Source organism: Sceloporus undulatus, chromosome 1 (assembly GCF_019175285.1).
Source record: "Sceloporus undulatus isolate JIND9_A2432 ecotype Alabama chromosome 1, SceUnd_v1.1, whole genome shotgun sequence".
In the NCBI taxonomy this organism is placed as follows: Eukaryota; Metazoa; Chordata; class Lepidosauria; order Squamata; family Phrynosomatidae; genus Sceloporus; species Sceloporus undulatus.
Genome location: NC_056522.1, coordinates 162,969,620 through 162,993,937, shown reverse-complemented (window position 1 = coordinate 162,993,937; position 24,318 = coordinate 162,969,620). Strand labels below are relative to the sequence as shown.

General features: G+C 39.4%; 1 protein-coding gene across 1 annotated transcript in view; it reads left to right on the top strand.

The window, feature by feature from the left end:
- Positions 1-24,318, top strand: part of ERBB4 (erb-b2 receptor tyrosine kinase 4) — a 608,869-nt gene that overhangs the window by 403,633 nt on the left and 180,918 nt on the right. Inside the window, exons 12-15 of the mRNA XM_042445446.1 lie at positions 5,239-5,371; positions 10,856-10,949; positions 12,144-12,298; positions 19,725-19,799. Of these exons, the coding sequence (XP_042301380.1) occupies positions 5,239-5,371; positions 10,856-10,949; positions 12,144-12,298; positions 19,725-19,799 (457 nt within the window). The remainder of the gene's footprint in view (positions 1-5,238; positions 5,372-10,855; positions 10,950-12,143; positions 12,299-19,724; positions 19,800-24,318) is intronic.

Sequence of the window (24,318 nt, the reverse complement as noted above, 5' to 3'; positions counted from 1 at the left end):
CTATCGGGGATGCTTTGATTTGTATTTCCTGCATGGCAGGAGGATGGCCCTTGAGGTCTCTTCCAACTGAATTATTCTATGATTCTATGCACAGTCTCAAAGTCTCTACTCCAGTCTGCTTAAACTAGAGGATATGTAAACAGGGAAAACATGTGGCTGTGGCCACTGGATGCTTTCTTGTCTACACTGTCCTCCCTCCCTCCTTTTAGTACACCCAGTTGCTATGGACAATGGCTTGCCAGTAGATTATGGGTTTAGGAAAAACCTTTACCTTCTCATCCTTTGGCCTGGTATGGCAAAGTTTTCACCTTCTTCATAGAAAACCAGTCTTTCCCTCCCTCCCCCTTCCTTACTATTGCTTACCTTCCAGTTTTGCACACTATATGTAGAGATTAAAGGCTGCATTACTTTTCTCTTTTGTTTGTTTTTTCTTTTGTTTCATCTCCTTGGTGGACTATTGAAGGTACTAAGCAAGATCCGTTTCTAGCAGTAGCATTTCTAGTAGTAGAAGGCATGGGACACCTACTACTGTCAAGGAACCCGAGAGATTGGCTTCTTTTCAGCAGCCTAGCGCAGGGCTAGCTGAGCTCAGAGTTCACAGGACCAGCATGTTCTTTGGTGAGCCAAGTAAATAGATAAACAACCCACAGGTGGGCTGCCCAGTGACTAGATTATTGTTTTATGTCATCCCAAACCAAGCCAATAAAAGGTTGGGCCTATTTTTATTCATATCTTATCTTTATGTTGTTTTTCCCTTGCCTACATCAGAGCTACGGGTGCAACAAATACCAGTATTTCACTGGGACTGGATTGTATATCCAGATATTTTGTAAGGGTGAAGAAGTGAAAGAGGGGCACTTTGAAGCAGAGTAGTAGAAATTTGAATTTTCAGGCCCATGTTTAACATCAGAAAGAAGGACTGCCTTAAGAGGTTAATCAAATCAGAGAAATGGTGCCCCCTTCCAATACACTGGTGTGTGTGTGTGTGTGTGTGTGTGTGTGTGTGTGTGTTTAGATAGATATCTATAATATAAATATGGTGAATCAATGGAGGGTGATATGGTGAAGGGGCAGGTGGGGGAGTTTACATTTCATAATGAGGTTTGCCAGATCTCCTGAGGCTCAGACCCTCAGCATTTAGAGATGGAAATATTGAAATTAAATGTGTGTGTCTGTGTACGAACTTACTCATGGCATGGCTTTATTTTTAATGAAATCTTAACTCGCTCCTTCTGTTTAATCTGCATTGTAAGATTATTCTTCTCTGTTTCATAAACAAAATCTGAGTATGGAAAAATGAGCTTGTTTTTGTGGTAGCTTACAGTGGAAAGGACTAGGGATGGGCCATGCAGAAAAGAACTCCCCCTGCTCTACCTGAAACCTGCCTCTTTCCATGGAAGCCTAAAACAGTTTAAAATTTCCAAACTTTGGAATAGTCCCCAGGGCCTGTCATCCCCCAACCATGAGCATTGTTGTCCAGAAAATAAAAATGAATGCCTTTGAAAAATGCTGTCATGCTGTAGACAAGGCATGCTGTTTAGATCAAAAGAGGCATTAGGTGAAGGCAGTGCCAGCACCAAAGATTGCAACACTATGATAAAAGAGCACTTGAACTGAACTTGGGGAAGGAACAGCTATATAAAAGTAATAATATGCTCAAGTGCACAGTACACTTGCATGACAGATATTCAGCATTTTTGTTAATGAGACATAGTGAACCATTCATTCTGCAAGTAGGAATATAGAGGAAATATTTTTCAACCAAAAGGCATTTTTAAATATATAAGACAATGTGCCATTGCACAACATAGGTAGCAACAACATGAGAGACAGTGGGAAACAGGCAGGGACTTGCTGCTGCAAAGACCAATCTTTCTGGTGTGCTACCCATCATGTAACATTGGAACTGTTGGAATTTCTCCTCTCCCTTTAGTGTCAAGAAAATCAAACAGCAGATGGATTTTGTTCATATTGTGAAGGGGCGTTATAAACTGAGACCTCCATTTCCACAGTCTTCTTTCCCTTCTTCTTGCTTGTTTCTTTGTCATGTGACCTGCTCACTGGCTGCACGACAGCAACAAGTTGAGCCAATAAAATTCAAAGAAATATTTGCTTTAAGGATGAGTTCCAGTCATGGCACAGAGTACTTGTCTGCATTCTGCATTTGGATTGGTGGCAACACTTGCTATCTCCATGGGGCAGTTGCTATTGCTGTTGCTGTTCTTTATACTGGTTGGCTTTGTAGCATGTGTCTATATGATAGTATGTTCTACTCTCATTCATCAATATCCATGTAATTAATGAAGGGATATATAACATTAATCTGTCCCTTTCAATTGAAGCCTTTATCTATAGAGGTGGATGATCCATGGTTGACACTGAATGGTCTCAGAAATAAGTCCTAAACAGGAGGAAACATGGTTCATTCCCAAGCCAGTCTGAATCCAGCCTGGACTTCTAGCACACACCTCTCCAGCCCATTTCCCTGCTTAATTCAGGTTTAGACATTGTACCTCTGTTCTCATCCATACACATACCACACACACACTACTGATGCCTGGCAGTGTACTAAGAGGTCAGTCCTTGAAATAACAGCTTTTAGAAGGACCAACATATGTTACGGTGGCCTTTGAGGAAATAATCTTTGCTAAGGGATATTAAGCACTTGGAAGAGACCAGAGAGAAAAGACAAGGGGCGGGCAATCCTCCCACTTAATGGCTTTCAAGTTGCAACTACCAGCTGAATCAGCCTAATAAGTGATACTGAAAGGCCAGGATGGAGTAGATTTGGAATACTAGATGTGGGACGTGGGAGAGGGATTTATTGGAGTGCAGTGCGGTCTTAGATTATTTTTAATTTTATTCTTCTTTTAGTACTTCCAATGCACCACTTTCTTTCAGGTGAGGATTGTGAGTGGTGGCAAGCCCTGTCATCTCATATCTGAGCCTAGGAAGTAAATGTATGTTTACGTATGAGCAACAGATGGCACATCATAGTCAGTTTGTGTCCTTATTATATAAATGTGGTTCAGCATTAAGTAGACAGTATTATGACAAAAGGGACCTCGATCAATGGCTAGACATTGAGAAAAGCAGTTTTGGCTGTAGTCTTTCATCATATAAAGTTATTATTAACTATGCTGTTAAAATAATCACTACCTTTAGATCAGTTGTGATACAAAAACCTGGAAATTTTTGGATGTTTGTAAACTGAGATAATATTGGAATGTTGCATCTGTTGCATTTGAATGTTGCATACATACTCCAACACTGGATTTTATCACACGGGAGGAATTTCTCTTAATTTCGAATGAAAAGAAACTGGGCCAGAACACATTTACGTGAATTTGCTCATTCAGTGAATTTACGTGAATGTGAATTGCATTCGAACTGGCTTTCCATTGCCCAAAAATAGCATGCCATTGCCCGAAATTGCATGTGGTAGTCTATCACGCAATAACGTGAAACCCCATGATTGCGCTTGGACTGACTTCTCATTGCCCAAATTTGTGTGTGGTAGTCTATCACTCAATGATGTTAAACCCCATGATTGCATTCGGATTGCCATTGGATTATACTTCCAATTTCCCTTGTCTGATAACATCCATTGTTATCTTAGAAATGGTATCTTATGTCACAGTGTAAGTTCTTGTTGTCCATAAAAATATAACACGTTTATTACAAGTTTGCTGCTCACTAGAGACCTTGGGTCCCTTCAGGGAGAAAGGTGGCATATAAATGAAATAAATAAAATAAAGAAATAAAAATAGAGATATACATTTTAGTTTTGCTTTTGTGTATGTTGCTAGCTCATTTGGTGGAAAATACATTGCCTTTCTGTTTGTAAATCTTTTCAGGCCCTAATATATAAAAACATCTAAAATATTTAAAATGACAGTAGATTAGACATCACAATCAAATCACACATTAAAACTAAAATGGATGCAATCTAAAATTAAAACTACATTCATCCCTCCTGATTCATCATGGGGGATCCGTTCCGGACCACCACCAACCCATGAATCACAATGGTTATAATGGGGGCATGCTCCTGTGTGCACCACTGCACGTGCCACACCAGGCGCACACCTCATTTTGTCCCTCCCTGCTTGCCATCCGCGGAAGACCAAAACCGCAGATCTCAAGTCCGCAAATGGGGGGGGGGGGTAGTGTAGTTATTAGCTACATTTATATCCCACCTTTACTCCAGAGAATTCAAGGCAGTCTATACAGTTCTCCTTTTTAGCCTCACAACAATTCTGCGAGTTAGGTCAAGCTGGGAGAAAATTACTGATTAGGGATATAATTCTCCACTCTGTTTCTTCTTGAAGGTAGCACTGACTTATTTCAATCATTTTCTTCCCACTGAATGAAATTTTCACAATTTTTGAAAGCTATTTGCAATTTAGGACTTATTCTGCAAAAAAAAAAAAAGGTCTCATGTTGTTGTGTGCAGAAAACAATTTTCTGGGTGGAAAATATTTCAATGGAGAGCTATTAATTCCTATGCAGAAAATGCCATTTTCTGTGCAGAAACTGCTGTTTTCTACGCAAATCAAAGATGTGTAAGTTTTCCCAGCTGTATCATTTTCTACATTCTACATATGAATTAATATTTCTGTGTTGAAATACTATGTTCCATGCAGAAAATGCTGTTTTCTACACAAAGCAACCACGTGCGAATTTTGTGCAGAATAAATACCGAATTGCAAAGATTCTTGACAGTTCTTTCTGTTTTTCATAGTTATGACCATTCTTTGAATATTTTCAAATATTATTTCCATCCTTATTACTGATGCAAGGAGACTTGAGTTTCCTGGCTCAGTGGGTTTTTAAATCGGGACCACTAATGTCCTAATCCTAAACTATAACCCAATATCACATTGGCTATGAGAGTAGAAATAATTAGCATCAACAAATACCCTAGGCATAGGTTAGTATTCCTATTTCCCCCTTCATATGAAGGTGAAGATGAGGATGAAGATGATGCAAGTCCAGCTTCTCTAAGTAGAGGCCATTGCTTATATGGATATCACTGCAGGAAAGACACTGTTCCATGATGAGAGCCTTCCTCCTTTAAACCCAGAAGGAGTAGCTCCTCAAAGGGAGAGGCCTGCGTACTTTAATTTGGTGTGCACTGTAGTAGCCTTTGACATCAAGCTTTCTAAATCTGAGAATGATGCTTACCATTTAGCATAAAATATATTGCAAGCGGTTACTCCTGTCTTTGTTTTACAGCTGCGGAAGGGATGGTATGCAGCCCTTTATGCTCAAAGAATGGATGTTGGGGACCGGGGCCAGATCAGTGTTTGTCCTGTAGGCACTTCATCAGGGGAAGGACCTGTGTAAAGGCTTGTAATCTCTATGACGGGTAAGACATTTTCCTTTAAGATCTATGTGTGCCCATGTGTGTGTGTTAGTGTTTCCTTGAACTATGCTCATTGTTTTGAAATTTGAAAAGATATATTAGGATGAAATTCATAGACAAGATAATGAAAATACAAATTTTCTGTTGCCAGAGCAATTTGTTATCACAGATAAGTGTCTAAAACAAGTAATGTGCTCAGACATAATACAGTAGCCAATCTTAATATAAGGCTTTGAAAGAAAAAAAAGAACATAAAATAAACTGCTGGAGTAATTTGAAGGATTGCTTTTGTGATTGTCTGATATAAATTTTCAGTGGAGCACACTGATAGGTTTGGGATGAAGCAAAAGTACTGGCCAGTCTTTTGAAAGGAAATTGATGACCAGTAATCTGGGGTTATGTGAAATAGCTCAATGAGACATAATTTCTTGGTGTTTGTGAAATAATGAGAAACAGCATCAAAAATGGGTAGCAGACGAAACGGTCCCACGTGAGAATTATAGAACTGGAATGGACTTTAGAGTCAGTGTGTTACAAACTCCTGGTGGATGTGGGATTTGCAATGAAGGATTCAACTACAGCACCTCTGACAGATAACCACCCATCCTCTTCTTAAATACCACAGTCAAAAAGAGTTCACTGCTTACTGGGACAATCTGTAATATTTAGCTAAAATCAGCTTTTTCCCCTGGAGCACTCCTGTGGAAATTTGAAGACTACTGCCATGTTTTCACTTACTTTCTTCTTCAGGCTAAGTATAAGTAGCTTTTTTAACTGTTCCTCATATGACTCAGGCCCTGAACAGACCAGTGATAAATGCTGGCAACGGGGTAGAGTGGGGGTGTGGCAACTGCACGCCACATGCCCTGACTCTGCCCTCATGCTGGTGTGATGCCATGCATCCTACTGCATGGCAAAAGGCATCATGGCACTCTCTTGGTGCAGCACATACACACACTGTTCCAAGGTAGCATCAAAATTGTCCCTGATCTGGTAGGGAAAGGAGCAGCGTCCCACCACTTAGGGGCTTTCTGTAAAACCCCTTAGTATCTACATTTCTGACCATCTTAGTCAGCCTTTTCTGGATGTACTCCAAATTGTCAGTATCTTTCTTAAAATGTGGTACGTAGAACTAGTTGCAGCACTTGAGGGTGCTTGGAGGCAGAATAAAATCAAACTATTCTTTCTCATGATTTACTGTAGATATGATCCTTCTGTTATTGCATGTGTTTTTTTAAAAGCTTCATTATATATTTGATAGCAGTGTTCTGAAATATCCATTGTAGATGGAGATTAACTATTTTGGATATCCTTTATAGAAAAAGGCACTTTGTGGCACAAGCTCTGTGCAGACTGGCACTTTGGACCAGCCTGGGAGCAGAATTTGGGTATAGCAGCTACATGATGTATGCCCTGGCTCTGCCCCCAGGGTGCTATGACACCATGTGCCATGGCATGCGGTGTCACGGCACCCCTCTGGCACTGCATCTGCATGATCTGTGGTGCCGTGGCTATCATGCCCTTTCCAGGGCACAAAAAGCAGTCACTTTTTGCAGCTCAGTTCAAGGCTGCAGCATGCGGTTGCCACGGCCCTGATCTGGCTGAAAAGGGGGCAGCTGTTTGCATAGCCCCTGAGAAACACTAAGCAATATGTTTATTATTCAGCTTCAATATCCTGATAGCTCAGGCCAACATCACAATCCAAATGGACTGTAAAAATCAAGTGGGATTTGCACATGCAGTTTAAATCCACATTATTTGTCATGTGTATTGCTTCTTATTCTGTACATAGCCACAAATCGGAAGGAAGCAATCCACTAGTTTTTGATGGCATAATATCTACGTGTACATGAATATAATTTATCTTTCAGACAGGTACCTCTTTGCACCAAAAATGAACAAACAAACAATATCCTGGTGGGCACTCTGCTGTAATGATAATTCTGTTTCCATGTTTGTTATTAAGTAGAAAGGGCATTCTCATATATGAGTGTCCCAATATTTGGTCATAGGTCATCTGCTCAGCATGCTGAGCAAGCCTCCTTTATACTATTTTCTCCTCTTGTCTCAGGACATTAATTGGCATGAACCTGGCTGACTTTGGTCAGTTTCACTCAAGACTACACTGTGTTCTGGCTGACCCAAAGAACTGAGGTCAAATAAATTCTTCATTATAAAGTTTGCAGGTTGATCAGCTCTGTGAGTTATATATGAATAGGTTCATCCTGTAGTCATGTTTTAGGCCACTATGTAGGCCAGCTTGTCCCACCTTCACTACAAGAACATTTTAAAGTTGTCTATGTAAAGGTATCCAAGTACTTCTGAAACAATTAATTCAGTTTTATGAGTAAGAGTGGGTTTTTTTAAACTACAACACTACAAGCAATAATTTATTTCTTCATTTAAATACAGGTTCTAAAGCAAGTTCCTAATAAGAGCTAGTGCAGACTCACTGAATCAATAGGACTTTTATATGTATTGATTTAACAAGTTTCCATTGAATTACTTGGCCTAAACCAGTTGGTGCTGATATTTGGATTTAGTCCATAATGGACCCTGATATTAGATTAGAGTTTTACAAAAATGATGGCAGAGATTGTTTAATCATTTTCATGCCTATTATAGGATGAATTTCCACTGCTTATGGCAGACCCAAAGGACAGGACAACATTGATGGCTATTTGATCTAGTCTTTGGAGTCTGTTTTGCTTTCTTTAGAAAACAGAATGGAAAAATCAAGATATTGGCCCATGTATGTATAGGCAGGGAATAGGGATGTAAAGGATAGTCACATTTTTTTCTTATCCATGACAAGAAAGAGCATATCAGCAGTTTTTTTTTTTTTTTTCGGGCTATGTGGCCATGTTCTGGAAGAGTTTATTCCTGATGTTTCGCCAGCATCTGTGGCTGGCATCTCCAGAGAACGCTTGGATGGAAGTGACAATGCCAGTCACAGATGCTGGTGAAACATCAGGAAAAAACTCTTCCAGAACATGGCACATAGTCCACAAACCCCACAAAAAACTATGGATGCTGGCCATGAAAGCCTTCAAGCATATCAGCACATCAAAACAACCTACTGAAAAATGGTCAGTCAACATGAGATGTTTTAAAGGGTTTCTTGCCGCAAGCCCAAATATATTTCACAACTGATTTTTCTCCACTAAATCCTGAAATGCAAATATTACCATATCCAGCGGGGAGAAAACTTTTGAAATTCCTTGTTCCTGCATGTGAGAAAGGAATAAACATCACTAGAATGAGAGGGGATCTACATTTCTCTTTCTTCTTCTTCTGGGTGAGATCATTGTAAGGGCTTCATCTGCTGTTCATGGAACCATACCTGACTGGCTGTGTGGAACTGGGGTGTCATTAATGATGTGATTTTTGATTGATTACAATCACATAGTAAAAGAAAGAGTGACTATGGGGCAGCACCTACAAGAGCCCAATCTGCAAATGTGAACATATTTCTGAGCCCATTAAATGGACATTTTTGACAAGTTTAAAACATCAATCATGGGTGAAAATTTGATGGAATCAGTACTTTAAATTAATTGGCTCTCTCAAATCTTATTATAGGTGGTTGCCCCTGACTCCAAAATACATCCCCTACTTGTGGCTGATCTCTGGAAAGTATTTTTTTTTAGTAGTCAATATGTATCAATTAAGCATGCGCTAAACTGCTTTTTGATGTGAGGGCTTGAAAAAAAAAAGAGAGAGAAGCTCTGTCCAGAGGATCTCTTGAAAGAAGTCCAAATTGCCCATTAGCATCTATTAATCATAGCCAATTTCCCTGAAAGATTTTTCCTTTCAAAATCTTTAGTGTGTGTGTGTGTGTGTGTGTGTGTGTGTGTATCCTTTTTTCGAAATCTTCTGTCATATATTTTGAGATAGTGTTGGCTATCTAAGAATAACTCTGCTACGAATTAAAAAAACAAAACTGGAGAGCTGGATTTAAAGGAATCATACTTCCACACTTCATAATTATTCTACTGATGCTCTCCTTTGCTACTGCCCACAGCTTCTACCCACAAGCAGATGTGGGGAAGGCAGTGCCATACATATTTGCAATTGTTCTGCCCAACCGTTAAACGGGATTTTCTCTTTCTGTTATTCTGTCATTGCATTTTATCATTGTATAGTCTTCACATTGCACATGCCAATCTGATAATAGGAATGATGCCCCTGTGTTTCTCAGGTGTGAGGGCCTGAACAGCTGCAGAACTATAGTACACTGGGGAAAATTTGAATCAAGTCAAATAGACAGAAAGAGAGCTCACCAATCATGCATATATATATATATATATATATATATATCAATTATACAACCTTGTGTTTTCCATTTTGGGAGATACCCAAGGAATTTGTTCTTTCAGATCTATGAAGAATGTTGTGGAACAAACTCAGTTGTATTCTCAGTAGTTCCTAGCACAGAGAGGACTGTGGATGCATCTATACCATAGAAATAATGCCGTTTGACACTACTTTGAGTGCTGTAGCTTCATCCTATGGAATCCTGGGATTTGTAGTTTTAAAGGGGGATCTTTAGCTTTCTCTGTCAATGAGTGCTGGTGTCTCAAAAAACTACAAATCCCATGACCGTTAAAGTGCTGTCAATCTGAATTATTTCTACACTGTAGATGAGCCCGTTGGTGTACCTGCCTGCCATGCACCCTGCCAGTAAAACAAGGAGCAGTTTTACAGACCACCACAGACATTGGTTGAATGCACACGGATTCAGAACCACACTTCTAGATTAAAGCCCTCTTCCTAGATGAGTGAAACTGTCAGATTCACTTTCTTCTACATTTCAGTATTTAAAATTCCCAGCTGTTACTGTCAGATTTATGAAGAAACGTATAAATTTGGGAAAGTACTTGTTGAGAAATAAAATTCTCAACAATTCTGAGTTTCCAAACAGAATCAACATTTTAAATGGACAATATCTATTGTATTTAAACCACAGATGACAACAACAACATCTGCCACTGCTTGGTTGTAGATATTCCTTGAACAACTCAAAGGGCTTTCTGTTATAGGTCATCATGCAAATGTTTGTAATAAATAAATGTAACTGTAAAGATTCTTTAGTGAAACTGGTATGTAGCTATGTATATGGTATAACTACATGGCTTCCCTAAGCAATGAGTTGGCTAGACTGAGGAAATCTGCTGACTTACAGTAAGAGTCTTCATACTTGCCAGTCGTTACATTTAGTCTGACTTCTCAGGCCAGGGTTTATATATGAGAATTGTTTGCAATTCCCAGTTCATGCAGCAGTCCGGTGATGCAGGCTGAAGGAAGCTATAGCACCTAAACAGTGTGATTCTTTCCATCAAACATTACATTGTAATCCAATCAGTGCCTCTGACACTTGACTGATGCATGGTATTGCCAGAAAAACAATATTCATATCCAAACCTGAACCTGCTCAATGATTGAATCAACCCTCTGGTGATCTTAATCTGTCTGTTATTTCCCCAGAGAATACAGGGAGTTTGCAAATGGTTCAGTCTGTGTGGAATGTGACCCTCAATGTGAGAAGATGGATAACAACAAGATCACATGTAGGGGACCGGTGAGTACAACCTAAACACAGCTGGAACACAACATACATTGAAATGTATCTAACTTCTAATCTGAAAAAATAGTATCTCTCCATGTGATTCTGCTTATGTTTGGAGGTGTTCAATGAAAGACTTCCTCTCAATCATGTTTGGTGATCACAGAAGGCTTTTTGGTAGCTGATCCCAAGCTGTGGAAGCTAGACAGTAGGATGTAGGGTTAGGTTCCTCACTAGTTGATTCCCATGTAGTAGCTGTAACATTCTCACATCACATTTTCTGCAGCACTTCCAGCACTAGAATGAACACACAAGAACTGAAATTTCAACCTAATATTTTGCTTTGAGGAACAGGAAAGTGTGACTTCTTGAAACAGGGATGCCTTTGGAAAAGATGTCTGAATCCCATGCAGCAAATATATAATTATATATGTAATTAGACATTTAGGTTTATGATACATAGCAGTCTAAATTTGCTTAGTACTCTTTAGGTCAAAATGAGAGTCTTCGGATAGGTAAGGCAGACATATGGGAGCTCTCTATTTTCTGGTGGCTTTTGCTGCAGCTAGTTGTGAAACAGTCTGTGTTCTCCCCTTGAATAAATCTCAGACCGATTTGTAAGGGCTGCTATAAATTAGGAATGGAATTACTATCTGAAAATATGTTTAAAATGATCAACAAATGCAGTTTTTGAGTGTCAGAAAACTCTGATAAGGAGAATTCTACATGGGTCAGAATTTTCATATGTTTTTCTGTGTGAAACAAGACCGTGATTTTTTTGCATAGGAAATGGCATTTTGGCATGGAAAAAAAAATACATATTAGCACAGAAGATTCTCTCTGTGCAGGAAACCTGTTTTCTAAACAAAAATAGTATTTTCCCTTTATGAACACAAAGAATCCCATGTGCATTTTTTTGTTCTCAGAATAGTTCCCAAACAGTGAATAGTCTTTGAAAACTACATTTTTGTGAATGTCTTGCAGCAGGGAGATATATCATATAATTATTTGTCCTCACCTACAAGAACAAAATTTATGAAGATTTGTATCCATATTATATGTGCACTAGAAGCCAACAGTAACAATAGTGTTAATAGCCAGGATGTTAATTCCTTAAGTTTAGAACTGTGCTCCAAAACTATTTATTTTCAGCTGTCTTCCAAGCAGGAGGGAGGTGTGAACTCCATGTGTTTCTTCTTTTCTGTCTAGGGACCAGACCATTGCACCAAATGCTTCCATTTTAAAGATGGCCCAAATTGTGTAGAAAAATGTCCCGATGGTGTACAAGGGACAAACAGCTTCATCTTCAAATATGCTAATGAAGACCGTGAATGTCACTCTTGCCATCCAAACTGTACTCAAGGGTAAGCTTGTATAAGTTCACTAAATGGCATTTACTTTTTGTTGGCCTCTTTGTTCTGTGCTTGTGTTGGACAATACATCCTTACCTACCTCCCTGCCTTAATTTCTTCTGATGCATTCCTGATATGTCTGTAACAGATTCAAATTTTTCAGCAGTTTGTGTAAGTCGCTCTCAGTCTATATCATCTCTATCTATGTCTTATCAATGTGAAGCTCAGTACCTAGTAATAGTGCAAATCTGTTTCTGAGCTGGCCCACTGCAAGCCTGGAAAGCAGCCAGCAGTGTAGAAATGATGGGAAAGTGCTATCATTTTAACTCCTTTCCCCTCTTTTGCTAGGCACCTTTTGTCCTTGCAAACATGAGTTTCTACCTTCTAGTATGTATATTGTTCCTTCTCTTCCTCTCTGTTTCTCTCTCTCTCTGCTTGTCTATATTACATAACATTTTTAAAAGAGATTATTTCAACAGTTTTTATGAGTTGAAGTCTGATTTTTTTCCTTTTGTAACTCTACAAAACACAGTGTATATTGATGATACTGTATTAAGTGCTAACTTATAAATGTAACAGGAAAAGCTGTCAATTTTGCTTAGAATGTCTCTTAGGTTTTTTAAAAATGTGCAAAGATTATGCCTTTCATTGAAGTATCTATTCAGGCACTCTGTTTTCCTCATTAAATCTCAGGAATACAAATATTAATTTAATAAAGTGTGACCAAAATAGTTTGTCTGATGAGAAATATTCCTATCTGTATCTGGAAAACAACATAATCTTCTAAGGTCTTGCTTTTAGGCATCTCTGATTACATTTCCGCTTCAGTTATTACATTCCAATGACTTGTGTTTAGCACTTCTCCTCCAAAGCCATTAAAATGGCTCTTGTTTTCGATGAATGCCCCTTGTGATGGTGCAGACTTGTGCGGAAGCATCCCCAATAGTTCTTAACATGAAAGTTGGCACAGATACAGAATCTCATTCATATTTATTTAAGAGCCTTTTCTTTGGTTCTGTGTACTGTGTTTCGGCGTTAATGTTCACGGAGCAGATGTCATGGGACCCTGTTAAAAAAACAAAGTATTTACTTCGAGAGGACTTCAATGGAATGTTATTCAAAGCATAGTGCTCATAGCTGAAGAACCAGGTCACTTTGAGGGATTATTTTCTGAATGAACCACTAAAAACAAAAGGCATGGCGACTCATCTCAATTGGCTGCAGTTCCTGATTGACCCATATCTTACTCTGCAAGCATACCAAACATTAATCCTCATTTAGCAGCATTTGCCCAAGGTAATATTTTGGTTCTCTAGGAGAAAAAAACAAAAGCAAAACATTGTTCAGTTACAGGGAGTGCTATATAAATAGTTCACCAAGTGTTCACCTGCTAGGTTTAGGTTTGAATCAGGATGCCAGATCCTGAAAGCACACACCTGAAAGTAGCAAGAATTAAGAATTAATTAAGATACCTCTGAACTTTGGCCATTAAAAATTATGAGGTTTTCTCCTAGACACAGGCAAAGAGAGAGAAAGCTAGAAGTGATTGTACAGTCTATGGCTATCTTCCTCCATCTTTTCTGCTTCTGTTATCTTTGCTCATCACCAGCTTGTTATCCCTCTCCTTCCCTCTTCCACCCCCTAGAGAAAAATATCCACTAAAGGAGAGATAAGGTAAGCAGAGATAAGAAACTGATGGAGAAAGGTGGGCAGCAGCTGTACAGCCCTGTCTAGTTTTCACTGCCTGTTTCTGGAGGAGCCTTCTGAATTCGCAACAGGCAAAGCCTGTTGCATGAGTTTTTGTCTGTTTGTTTGTTTCATGTGGTGATTGCAATGTATAGCCTGCGCTCTAAATCTCTGCATTTCTAAATGTCAATGTTTAGCATGCAGAATATGGTCTTAGTTCAGTCATAAAGAAACGTGGCACTAAAATCACTTAACTAATGTGTTCTCTGAACATTTAACAGGGGCCACTAAAGTTCGAAAATAGTTACTCTGCAATGAAAGAGTTAGGCAAAGCCCAACCGAGAGCGCAAGAGATGACAACAACAAATGACAGACAAAAATTTCAGTCCTGTGAAAGAATCATTCACAAGAGGCTTTTATTGTTTTGCAGCTAAAATTAAACCAGTAAATTATTCAATAAAATGTTGATGTCAACAGCTGTTGCCATTCAAAATGAGACCTTTTGCTGTTTTTGCAAATCTAATTACAACAGGGCCATTAGGGAAATGAAACTAAGACGGCAGAGACACTGCCAGAATCTGTTGCAGACATATCTTCCACTTGGCCCTTGAAAAATCTGAGTTACATAATAAGAAAAAGAAATATATAGTTTTATAATAACAAAAACGATGGTGCTATTGAGAGACCTATAGAGAGTGATAGCTGTCTAATGATATCATTAATGGAAGAGGTTTGAGTAACTCAGATGAAGTGCTATAATCTAATTCAATATGTACATTGACACTCCCCCCTTCCCAGTTTGATTCTATCTCAAATGGAGGATCCCAAAATGTAATTGGTTCTGCTCTTGTGACTTTAACAACAGCTAGATATGTAGAATTCTAACAAGTGATACTTTTCTCATTTCTTTATCTCCATGGGGAGGCTTTCACTTGCAAAATGTCTGCATGTCAGTCTCTTGTTAGATAGCGAATTAGGGCCAGGAAAAGAGAGTTGGTCAGAGTTGTTGGTGAGTTCGACTCTGAACCCTAATCCTGATGATCAGAGGGACAAGGAATAAAGGTAATATTTTTGGCTATGTTGTATCAGGATTTATTTCACTTTTTTTTCTTTTGAGCTTCTGCAGGCTCTGGAGAATGAGATGAATGCAAGTGGTAACCTCTCTGTAAAACAGTGTATAGACCCAACCCATAGGTGCTCCTGGTTTGACAGCAGATATCTTCGTTTCTCTCATCTTTTGTAACAAAATTCTTGTGTTATATTTCTTGGGATCAGCACACCATAAAAAATGACAGCATTAGCAGCAGTCTTGCGATTTCTCCCTACACATCTACTCTAGGAGACCAGCAAAATTGTCTTCTAGGGAAAATGTCTTATCTTTGGTTCAGTCAAATGTAACTGTGGGCCTGAACAGACAGGCCAAAATAAAGCTGCTTCGGATCACTTTGGAGGTATGCTGTTTAAGTGACACACACATCCTAAGAGGTCAGAAGCTGTGCCAAAGCTGCACTCCAGTCCTTAGGACTGGAGCATGGCTTTGACACGGCTTCCGGACTTTTAGGACGCATGCAGCATTTAAACAGCACACTTCCAAAGTGGCCTAAAGCAGCTTTATTTTTGCCTGTCTGTTTGGGCCCTATCTTATCTTTTTTATTATTAAAAATGAACCATGTTCTTTTTGCTTGCCACCCATCTGAATATTCTAAATACAAAGAAACAGAAAAGAAGCTTAGTGGAAAAACACATCTCTGTGAATAACCCTGTAACTAAACAAAACAGAGAAGAGACACAACTAAATACCACTCAGAAGTATCATTCCTAGTATTTTTTAAAAAATAAACAATGACTCTCATTTAAAATGTACCCCTGTCCCCCAGAAGTCCTGTTAAATGTGAGTGGCTATAATGAATGCTCCAGATGTCTGGATTTTATGCTTCATCCGTCTTCTTGCCAGAAGTGACAGGGTTTCACTTGAATATGCTCTGAAACAGAATTAGTATCCCCCCACCCATTTTCTGATTCATAATTCTCTACTTTTATGGCTTTGTAACAGAAATTGGCACTTTATGTTTCTTCCCTCCTTGTACAGGATTCCCCAAGTGGAAATAAACAGAAGCAGTGATAGAAATGAAATGTCTGCCTTCATATTTGGCCCAGAATAGGAACAGTTGTGAAAATGCTATTCCATGTAGCGTATCTTTAATCCTCTGTGGTTGACGGATTACTGGAATGAAACTAGAAGAAGCAGCATGGCTAAAATACTTGTAAAAAAAAAGTGCAGTTGCATTGTCACACCAATCCTATTCAGTGCTCTAATGAGGTCTTGTCTTTGATATATATCCACCAGGGACGTAGCTAGGATTTTAGTAAGGGGGGGGGGGCCGAACAAATGCCCCCATTATAAAGGGGGGTTAGTGCGGGGGGGCGGCGGCACACACCCCACTCTTTTTTTTTATGGGGGGGGGGGGGGGCCGGCCCCCCCAGCCCCCCCCCCCCCGGCTACATCCCTGTATCCACTATAGGAATTTCCCAGTTAAACCAGACCAGTGACTTAAAAAGAAATCATTGAGGAATTTGAGGGATTCACTCTTTCTGAATTCTGATATAACATGACTTCATCCTAGAGCCTGAAACATTTATTTTTATAAAGTGATGTGTTAAGCAAAATCTTGTCCATTGAGGTAACTTGTCAGCCGTTATTCATTATTTTAGGAACAACACACCAAATAACACAATACTAGTGTATTTTTTTCTGGGTGTTTTTTCCCCCAAAACAAAAACACACAAATAATATTCCTGAAATGTTTTGGAAATAAAAGTAAAGTTGTTATTACCAAGCACACACAAATTGATGTTATAGTCCATTATAGCTGCATTTGTACCGCAGAAATAATCTGGTTTGACACCACTTTTACTGCCATGACTCAGTGCTATGGAATTCTGGGAACTGTAGTTTGTTGTGGCGCTAGAGCTTTGCTTTTTTATTTCTGCAGTGTGGATGCAGCCTACGTTACATCTTTGAACTCTAAGTGATAAATGCTGTTGCATTTTCAAAAGATGGATGCATTATATATTGGCTAAATTATGATCAAGGTAAGGGCAGAACCAAATGCGCAGGGCAGCATTGAAGCTAGCATGGCTTACTGCCTGTCTTTGCACCATTGATCTACTCCCTGTTACCAGAAATAAAAACTAGTAAGCTTAAAACAGGGCTCAGACAGACTGGGCATGGAAAATTTTTCAGGACCTTTGCTAACTTAGACCTGGCTGTGATGTTCTGGGCTGAAATGGCTGAAATGCCAGGCCAAGCTTCCTCATCCGAGTTGCAAGGTTAGAGTATAGTATACTATAATGTGTGTGTGTGTGTGTGTGTGTGTGTGTGTACAACAACATGAGTTATTTTTAGATAATTTAGCTTGCATCCTACAGTTATGTGAACTTCCATTGTTCCATATAGCAGCTGCCTGGAACGTTTCTCTTTCCCCTCTAAAAAAATGTCACTCCCTAGAGGTTTGGAAGGTCCTTCAAAGCAGCATGAGCACGGATATCCAGTGAGAAAGTAGAATGATTCAAACCTAGCAGAAGAATCTCACATCCACAAAATACGTGCTTTTAAATAAATGGAAAATAGGATGGATCAGATTTACACATGAAAAAGTGATATGAGTGGAAAATAGATTGTCTCATCTGCTGCTCCAAATCATATAAGGTGATTCCTGTTCTAGTCAATAACTGCTATTTCAATTGTTGAAGGAAGACATTTCTCTTCATGCCGATTCTATGGTGCACTTTGGAAAGAAAGTGACTGGTAGATGTTAGTATACATTTGAAGCAGAAATGAAACCCCTCCTTTTTGCACACAACTGCCTCCTCCCGGGAAAATGTGTGTGTGTGTGGAGGGGGTTATGGAGGGAATGTAAGGAAATAGAAATTTGATGGGGGTTGGCAAAGTGACAGAGAGACATTTTTAAAAAGCCTTGCAAGGCTTTCCATAATCTCTCAGAATGTTTCAAGGTCCAAAATTCCCATGGGAATACGGTTTATGCTCTGTGTGTGTGTGTGTGTGTGTGTGATTTTTTTTCAGAAGAAGGCAAGATAAGCTGGGATGTCTGATCTGTAATAGGTTCTTTCAGTGGGTGAGTTTATTCATATTCACATCCAGATTGATAATTTAGAGCTAAAATTATAAAAGCGAAAATTTAAGTTTAATAATATTAATAACAATAAGTTTTATTTTTAAAACTTCCAAAAGATCAAGGCAGTGAAATAAAATATTGTGCTGCAAATGATAGTGAAAAGCATAAACTTTAAGAAGAATCCCTCCCCCCCAAAAAAAAACCCAACCCAGAAATCCTGACCTGTCTTGTTTATACTTCCCTTCACATTTAGTTTCCTCAGTGAAAGCTAAAAAATATAAGATTTTCTTTTTAAGAAGCTGATTGAATGCCTAATTAGCTAAGTTTTGATGTTTGATAGTGGGCAGGTCTGTCGCATAACAAATGTCCTCTGAATCAAGATGATACAACATGCCTTTATACTACATTGAAGGGTAGAACTAGAATTTGAATGGGAATGTCCCTTTACATAGAGAGAGGGGATATCTTTTGTCGCCTTGTATTCCACTGACGGGCGGACTGTGTTGCTCAATTATGTTAAACAACTGCTGTGAGAAACCAAGAAAGGTAAACCTCTCAGTTAGCAGATGAAATGTGTTTGGGGTCCTTCCTACAATTCCACAATTAACTCCTGCAGGTAAGTAATTCAACAATTTTACAGCTTGCGTGCATCCAGACTGAATTAACAAGACCAGAAAGTACCAGATTCTGTTCCTGTTCTTTCACATTTTATTTTGGAGACCCATACATCTTTTGGTTATCCCGGAACATTTTCTATTAGCTCCTAGTATGCAGAGACTTTTAAGTTGATCGCACACCATTTCCTGACCATTTTGGGCATGGGAAGGGATTGGTATGGGCGAGAACGGTGTTACCACACAGGAAAAAACCCCCAATGCTGCTGGGATGGCGGCTGATTTTGAAGAATGGTTCAAAATTGTTCTTCAAAATGGACTGCCCTAGCACAGATGAGGAACGGCTTGGGGACACCCGGTGGCATCAGCGGCATTCTCCTGTGCATTCTCTTGTGCAGTCTCACCTGTTCTGTGCTGATCCCATCCCGTGCCCAGAACGGTCTGGAAATGGCATGCAATAAACTTATTTGTATACCAGCAGTGGAGGTCAGTTTATTTTAACCCTGTATAAAATCAAAATGAACAGGAAGAAAATCTAGGACTTTTCAATTGGTTTGGATGCATCCTATATCTGCAGTGCTTCAGTCTTGGAACATCCTGCCTCACTTTGTTTTCTACTGTTTTTATCTTGCTTTGGCTGGGGGTTAGCACCATCCTTGACCAATGGACTTCATGAAACCTGAATAACTCCATGAATTGTGAGAGACTGCCTCCTGGACCAAGGTGGAATGGAGATTTATTTACATTTTTATTTCCTGTATAAGTTGGCTAACAGATTTTTTCTCTCTTTTTCCCTCTTTCTCCCACTCTTTTCATCTGGATTTGCTGCAGGTGCATAGGCCCACGCCTTGAGGACTGCATTGGTTTCATGGATAGGTACTTGCTGAGCACTTGCTCCTCTTGCCACACTTCCCATGTTCCATGTGTGAGCAAAGGTGCCTGTGTGTGCATGGCCCCCTGTGAATGGTGAATGATATTTTCTGTTCTGTTAATTGCCTGCAGGTGTAGAGGTCCCACTAGTCATGACTGCATTTACTATCCGTGGACACGCCAGTCCACTTTACTACAACATGCTAGGTAACATCTGCCATCCCTGCTTTTTTTTTTCCCCCCTTCCTCTTGTCCTTCTTTTGTCGATCCAAGACCAGGGAATCATGCTAACCAGTGTGGTCGGCTGGAAACTGGATAGTCCTGTGTACAGTATAGTCCTTCTCTGCAAAATTATACACAAGTTATTTGGGGTGGTTACTTGCTCTGCTTAATCAAATGAAATAAAATGCACATAACTGAACACAGGACTACAGCTACAAGCATTGCTGTTTCAAAAGAGTTGTTTGCAATTGCCTTTTGAAAACATGGCTTCATCCAGCCTATCATGGAGGATCGTTTAGCTCTATGAAAGAATTCTGAGCCATTGCACCAAATGAAAATTAAGGTTCCTGCATTGGGGAGGCAGCAATATGACAGGAAACACATGCACACAAAGAGAGAGAAGTATACGAATTTGTACTTAAGTATTTTCTCATTTTAAAAGTCAACTATAGTATTCTAAATTAGTGTGTTTAGCTCAAAAATCCAATTGACCTTTCCTCGTCAATTAAAGCAAATTTCTCTTTCTGAAAAAAGTATGTACAATATACACAACATGTTTCCTGCAATTGACGCTTGTTAATATGACCTCCCTGGTTCAAGCGTACTTGTTCTAACCTAAAAAATTAATTTATCTCCCCTCCAACCTGCTACCTTTAAATCAACATCATCTCATAAAGTATTGCATCTAGTTTCCTATAGCTTGCCTTTCAGGCAGAAAGTGGAATAAAGATGTAGCTGTCTGTTTCTGAAAATGTTTTAGTGTCTTCAACTTATTTATATAATTAAGATTTTCTCACCCTGTAGATGATGAAGTAGATTGATTCATGTTGCCAAAACAGACATTTGATGTAGATGATGAAGTAAATTAATTCATGTTGCCAAAACAGACATTTGATGAAAAATACACAAATACCAGATCAGGATTATACAGTAACACTAGAAGACAGGGGAAAAATTGATTTTTGTTTTTAAAAGGTACACTAGCCATGTGCAAGGTTCTTTGCTCTAGTCATAGGAAGCAAGTCATATAGCCATAAGACCTACTGTCACTCACTTAGGATGGTTAGTTGGGACAAGTGTAAGGACTCTGCACTGAACTGTAGTACCCTGAAAATTGGCTGGAAAATGGGCAGAGTCCATGTTTGAAATTCAATTTTGCTTGTAAATTTGGGGTTTTGTGCTGCTTTATCAGTTGTTTTGGTGAGATTCAGAGGTGTGCCTTACATTTTGACACCATACTTTGAGAGCATTTGAGCCCAAACAAGTCTGTATTTTATTTGTTTGTTTGTTTGTTCTTGAAAATTAGTGATCTATTGGTTTTTGACACCTGGGGACTGGTGTGAACCTCGTAGAGAATCCCGTGAATCCCATGTGGCACAGGATCCAAACTCTTGTACTACATGGTTTTTTGTGGGTTTTTCGGACTATGTGGCCATGTTCTAGAAGATTTTCATCCTGATGTTTCACCAGTGTCTGTGGCTGGCATCTTCCAAAAAACCATGGATGCTGGCCATGAAAGCCTTCGACTTCACATCTTGTTTTCTTCATACACATCCTGTCCAAAAGCAGAAGATACAGGAAACAAAGCAGAGTTAAAAGTACATAATTGCATAGACCCGCACTTCTTCAAAATAAGGATATGTTCTGTTGGACACATCTGTGCTTGCTTCTGAGCAAATATGCATAGGATCATGCTGTTAAGCTTGTTCATTTGTTCCAGAAGTTGCTGGTATTGTGTCATTGCAATCATTAGCAATATTTGATCCTTTTGGCTTTCTCGATTTAAGATGGGGATCCCAGAAAATTAGTTTCATCTCAAATAGAACCCCATTGTCAGAATCAGCTTGAACATATAAATGTCCATTCCAACCATTCTGTAAGACTGTAAACGTTTAGCCTCTAAGCACATCATAATTGCACACTAATGTACATCACCATATAGATAATGGTGCCTACCATGGGCATGTATGAGTAGCAGCGCAGGGAGCCAGATGTGACTCAGTTCTTGCCAGCTGAGAATTCCTGAGCACAGGGCAATTGGCACAAAATGAAATCATCAACTCTAAGTCAGCACAGGGAGCTGACGCCAGTGAGAACAGGATTGGATTCTGTGCCAGAGTTAGTTGGCAGTACTTCTGTGAGCTGGCAGATGGGTTACAGCCTGTACGCTGTTGTTATCCACCCACCTAGCTGTCCTAAGGTTTTGCATTGTAGTTATTGTGGTGGTTTCTGAATGATTGCTTTTAATTATATTGGGAAAGAGCTATATTGCCCCTAATTCTCTGAGAATTACAATGAGAAATCTAGAACTGAGTTGCATGAACATTGGATAATGTGGCAAGCCTGGATTTTAAAATACTCGAGGTTTTAGCACTCAGAATATTTTCTTTTACCTCTAGTAAGTTTGTTAAATAGGTATGTTGCTCTTCCTGAGCCGTTATGTGGAATGAAACACATTTATCCTTTGACTTAGTACAATTCTAGTTCTTGCAATTTAGTCTTCAATTCCAAAAATGCCTAGATTAGGAGAAATGGATACAAAAACGCACATATTAGGGGAAATAAAATGTTTTCACTTTGAAAAGAAGTATGTATGAAAATAAATGGAAGTATTTCCATGCATTTTTAACAATAATATTATGGACTGAATTGAAAATGGGACAGCAAACTTCTGTTCTTAAACAATTCACTGTTTTGAGCACCGTAATTTTCCTGGGATTCAACTATAGGGAGAAACTTGGAATGGCCAAAACAGGGTGGGAAGGGGTAGTCCAGTAGTAAAAATAATGCCTAATATTTGTCCCAGTTTAAACTAATCTTGACTATCAATGGAAGTTTCTATGTAAATGTGTATTGGAATTCAGGTGATATGTACAGGTTGAGTCTCCCTTATCCAGGTTTCCAAACTTCAAAACTTTTTTCATGGCTGAGATACTGACACCTTTAGTTTCAGATGGTTCAGTGTACCCAAACATTGTTTAATGTACTTTTTTAAAAAAAATAAAAAGGTATTATGTATAAAAATACCTTTATGCTATGTGCATAATGTGTATACAAGACATAAAATAATGTCATGGGTCCCATCTCCAAGCTACATCATTATGTATATGCAAATATTTCAAAATCTGAAAAAATACAAAGCACAAAATACTTCTGGTCCCAAGCATCTTGGATGAGGGAGACTCAATCTTTATACCTCAGTTACCAAGATAGATGTGTTCCTAGACATTATTTCTTTAACAGAAAATTTGGTACCAGATGTAGAAATAACATAGAAAGAATAGGCTTATATTCCGATACCACAAAAAAAGGATGAGTGCTTCACCAAAGTTTTTATTCAGAACTAACAATAGGCACATGTGAAATGAAACAACTTGGCCAGGTAAGCCTTGCATAAGTAAACAAAAAGATTTTGAACTTTCAATAGGCCACTTGAAAGCTTCTCTTAGAATGCACCCACAGATGACTTTTTCTGCCACCAGCCTCCACTTTTATTCCATTTTGTTCGCTAGACACATAGATCTGTGCTTTTTTTTCTTTTTTACATGCAGCAGTAGCTGTTGAGGCAGGCTAATTCACTTTCCTCCTTTCTTTTCATTGCTGTTCATTCATGCTCAGAAAGGGATTCTAGAGGCACCTGCTGTTACTTTGCGTGTTGTAAACAGGCACAGGTAACTAGATTAGGATTGGCTGAGAAGTATCCCATTCTTTCCCAGCTCAAGGTTTATTTCACTATTTGCTGCAAACATGCTGCTGCAACTTCACAACCTTGAATGCCTGTGTTTCTCCAATCCTCCATTATCACACCTACATACCCCATGGTAACACTAGATAACAAACATTTCTGGCTAGATGGAACACAAGGAGGAAGGAGGAAAAGAAGTAGGGCTGGGTAGGCAGAAGACCGAAGACGACTTTGTAGAAAGGAGCTTCTTTACCAGAGACTTTGGCCCGTTACAAACGGGCACCCTAGGACAGACTCAGTCGTCTTCCAGACGCCCCTAACCTAGTACGAACTGAGTCCGTACGAAATGGCGGCAGCCGTTCCACACAGCTGCCGCTATCTTGACGTAGCGGACGCGCTGCATCTGCACGGCGCACCCCAGAAATGACGCCGTGAGTGCACACTTCGGCACTGTGTGGTGTCTCTTCCGGGGCGCAAGAAGGAGCACGATTTTCACGCTCCTTTGCAGCGTCTGGGAACCGCACCGTTGGCTGCTGCGGTTCCCGGGCACTGCAACTGGCAGTGGCAGCAGACAGCCACTTTTCGGCAGTCTGTAACCCGCCTTTGTTAATGAGGTATGCCTGTATTATTTTGTATTGCTTAGAAGCCTGTATTTGAATTGGAGGGTTATGTTAGATCCAATCGTATATACAGTCTTATCCAGAACAGGATGTATCAATGAAATAAATGCACACCACCACCCTATGTGATCGGGGGGGGGGGGGAGGGAATCATGTAGTAACATTTCAGTGTGTCTTGCTTAGGCTGAGCTTCAAATTA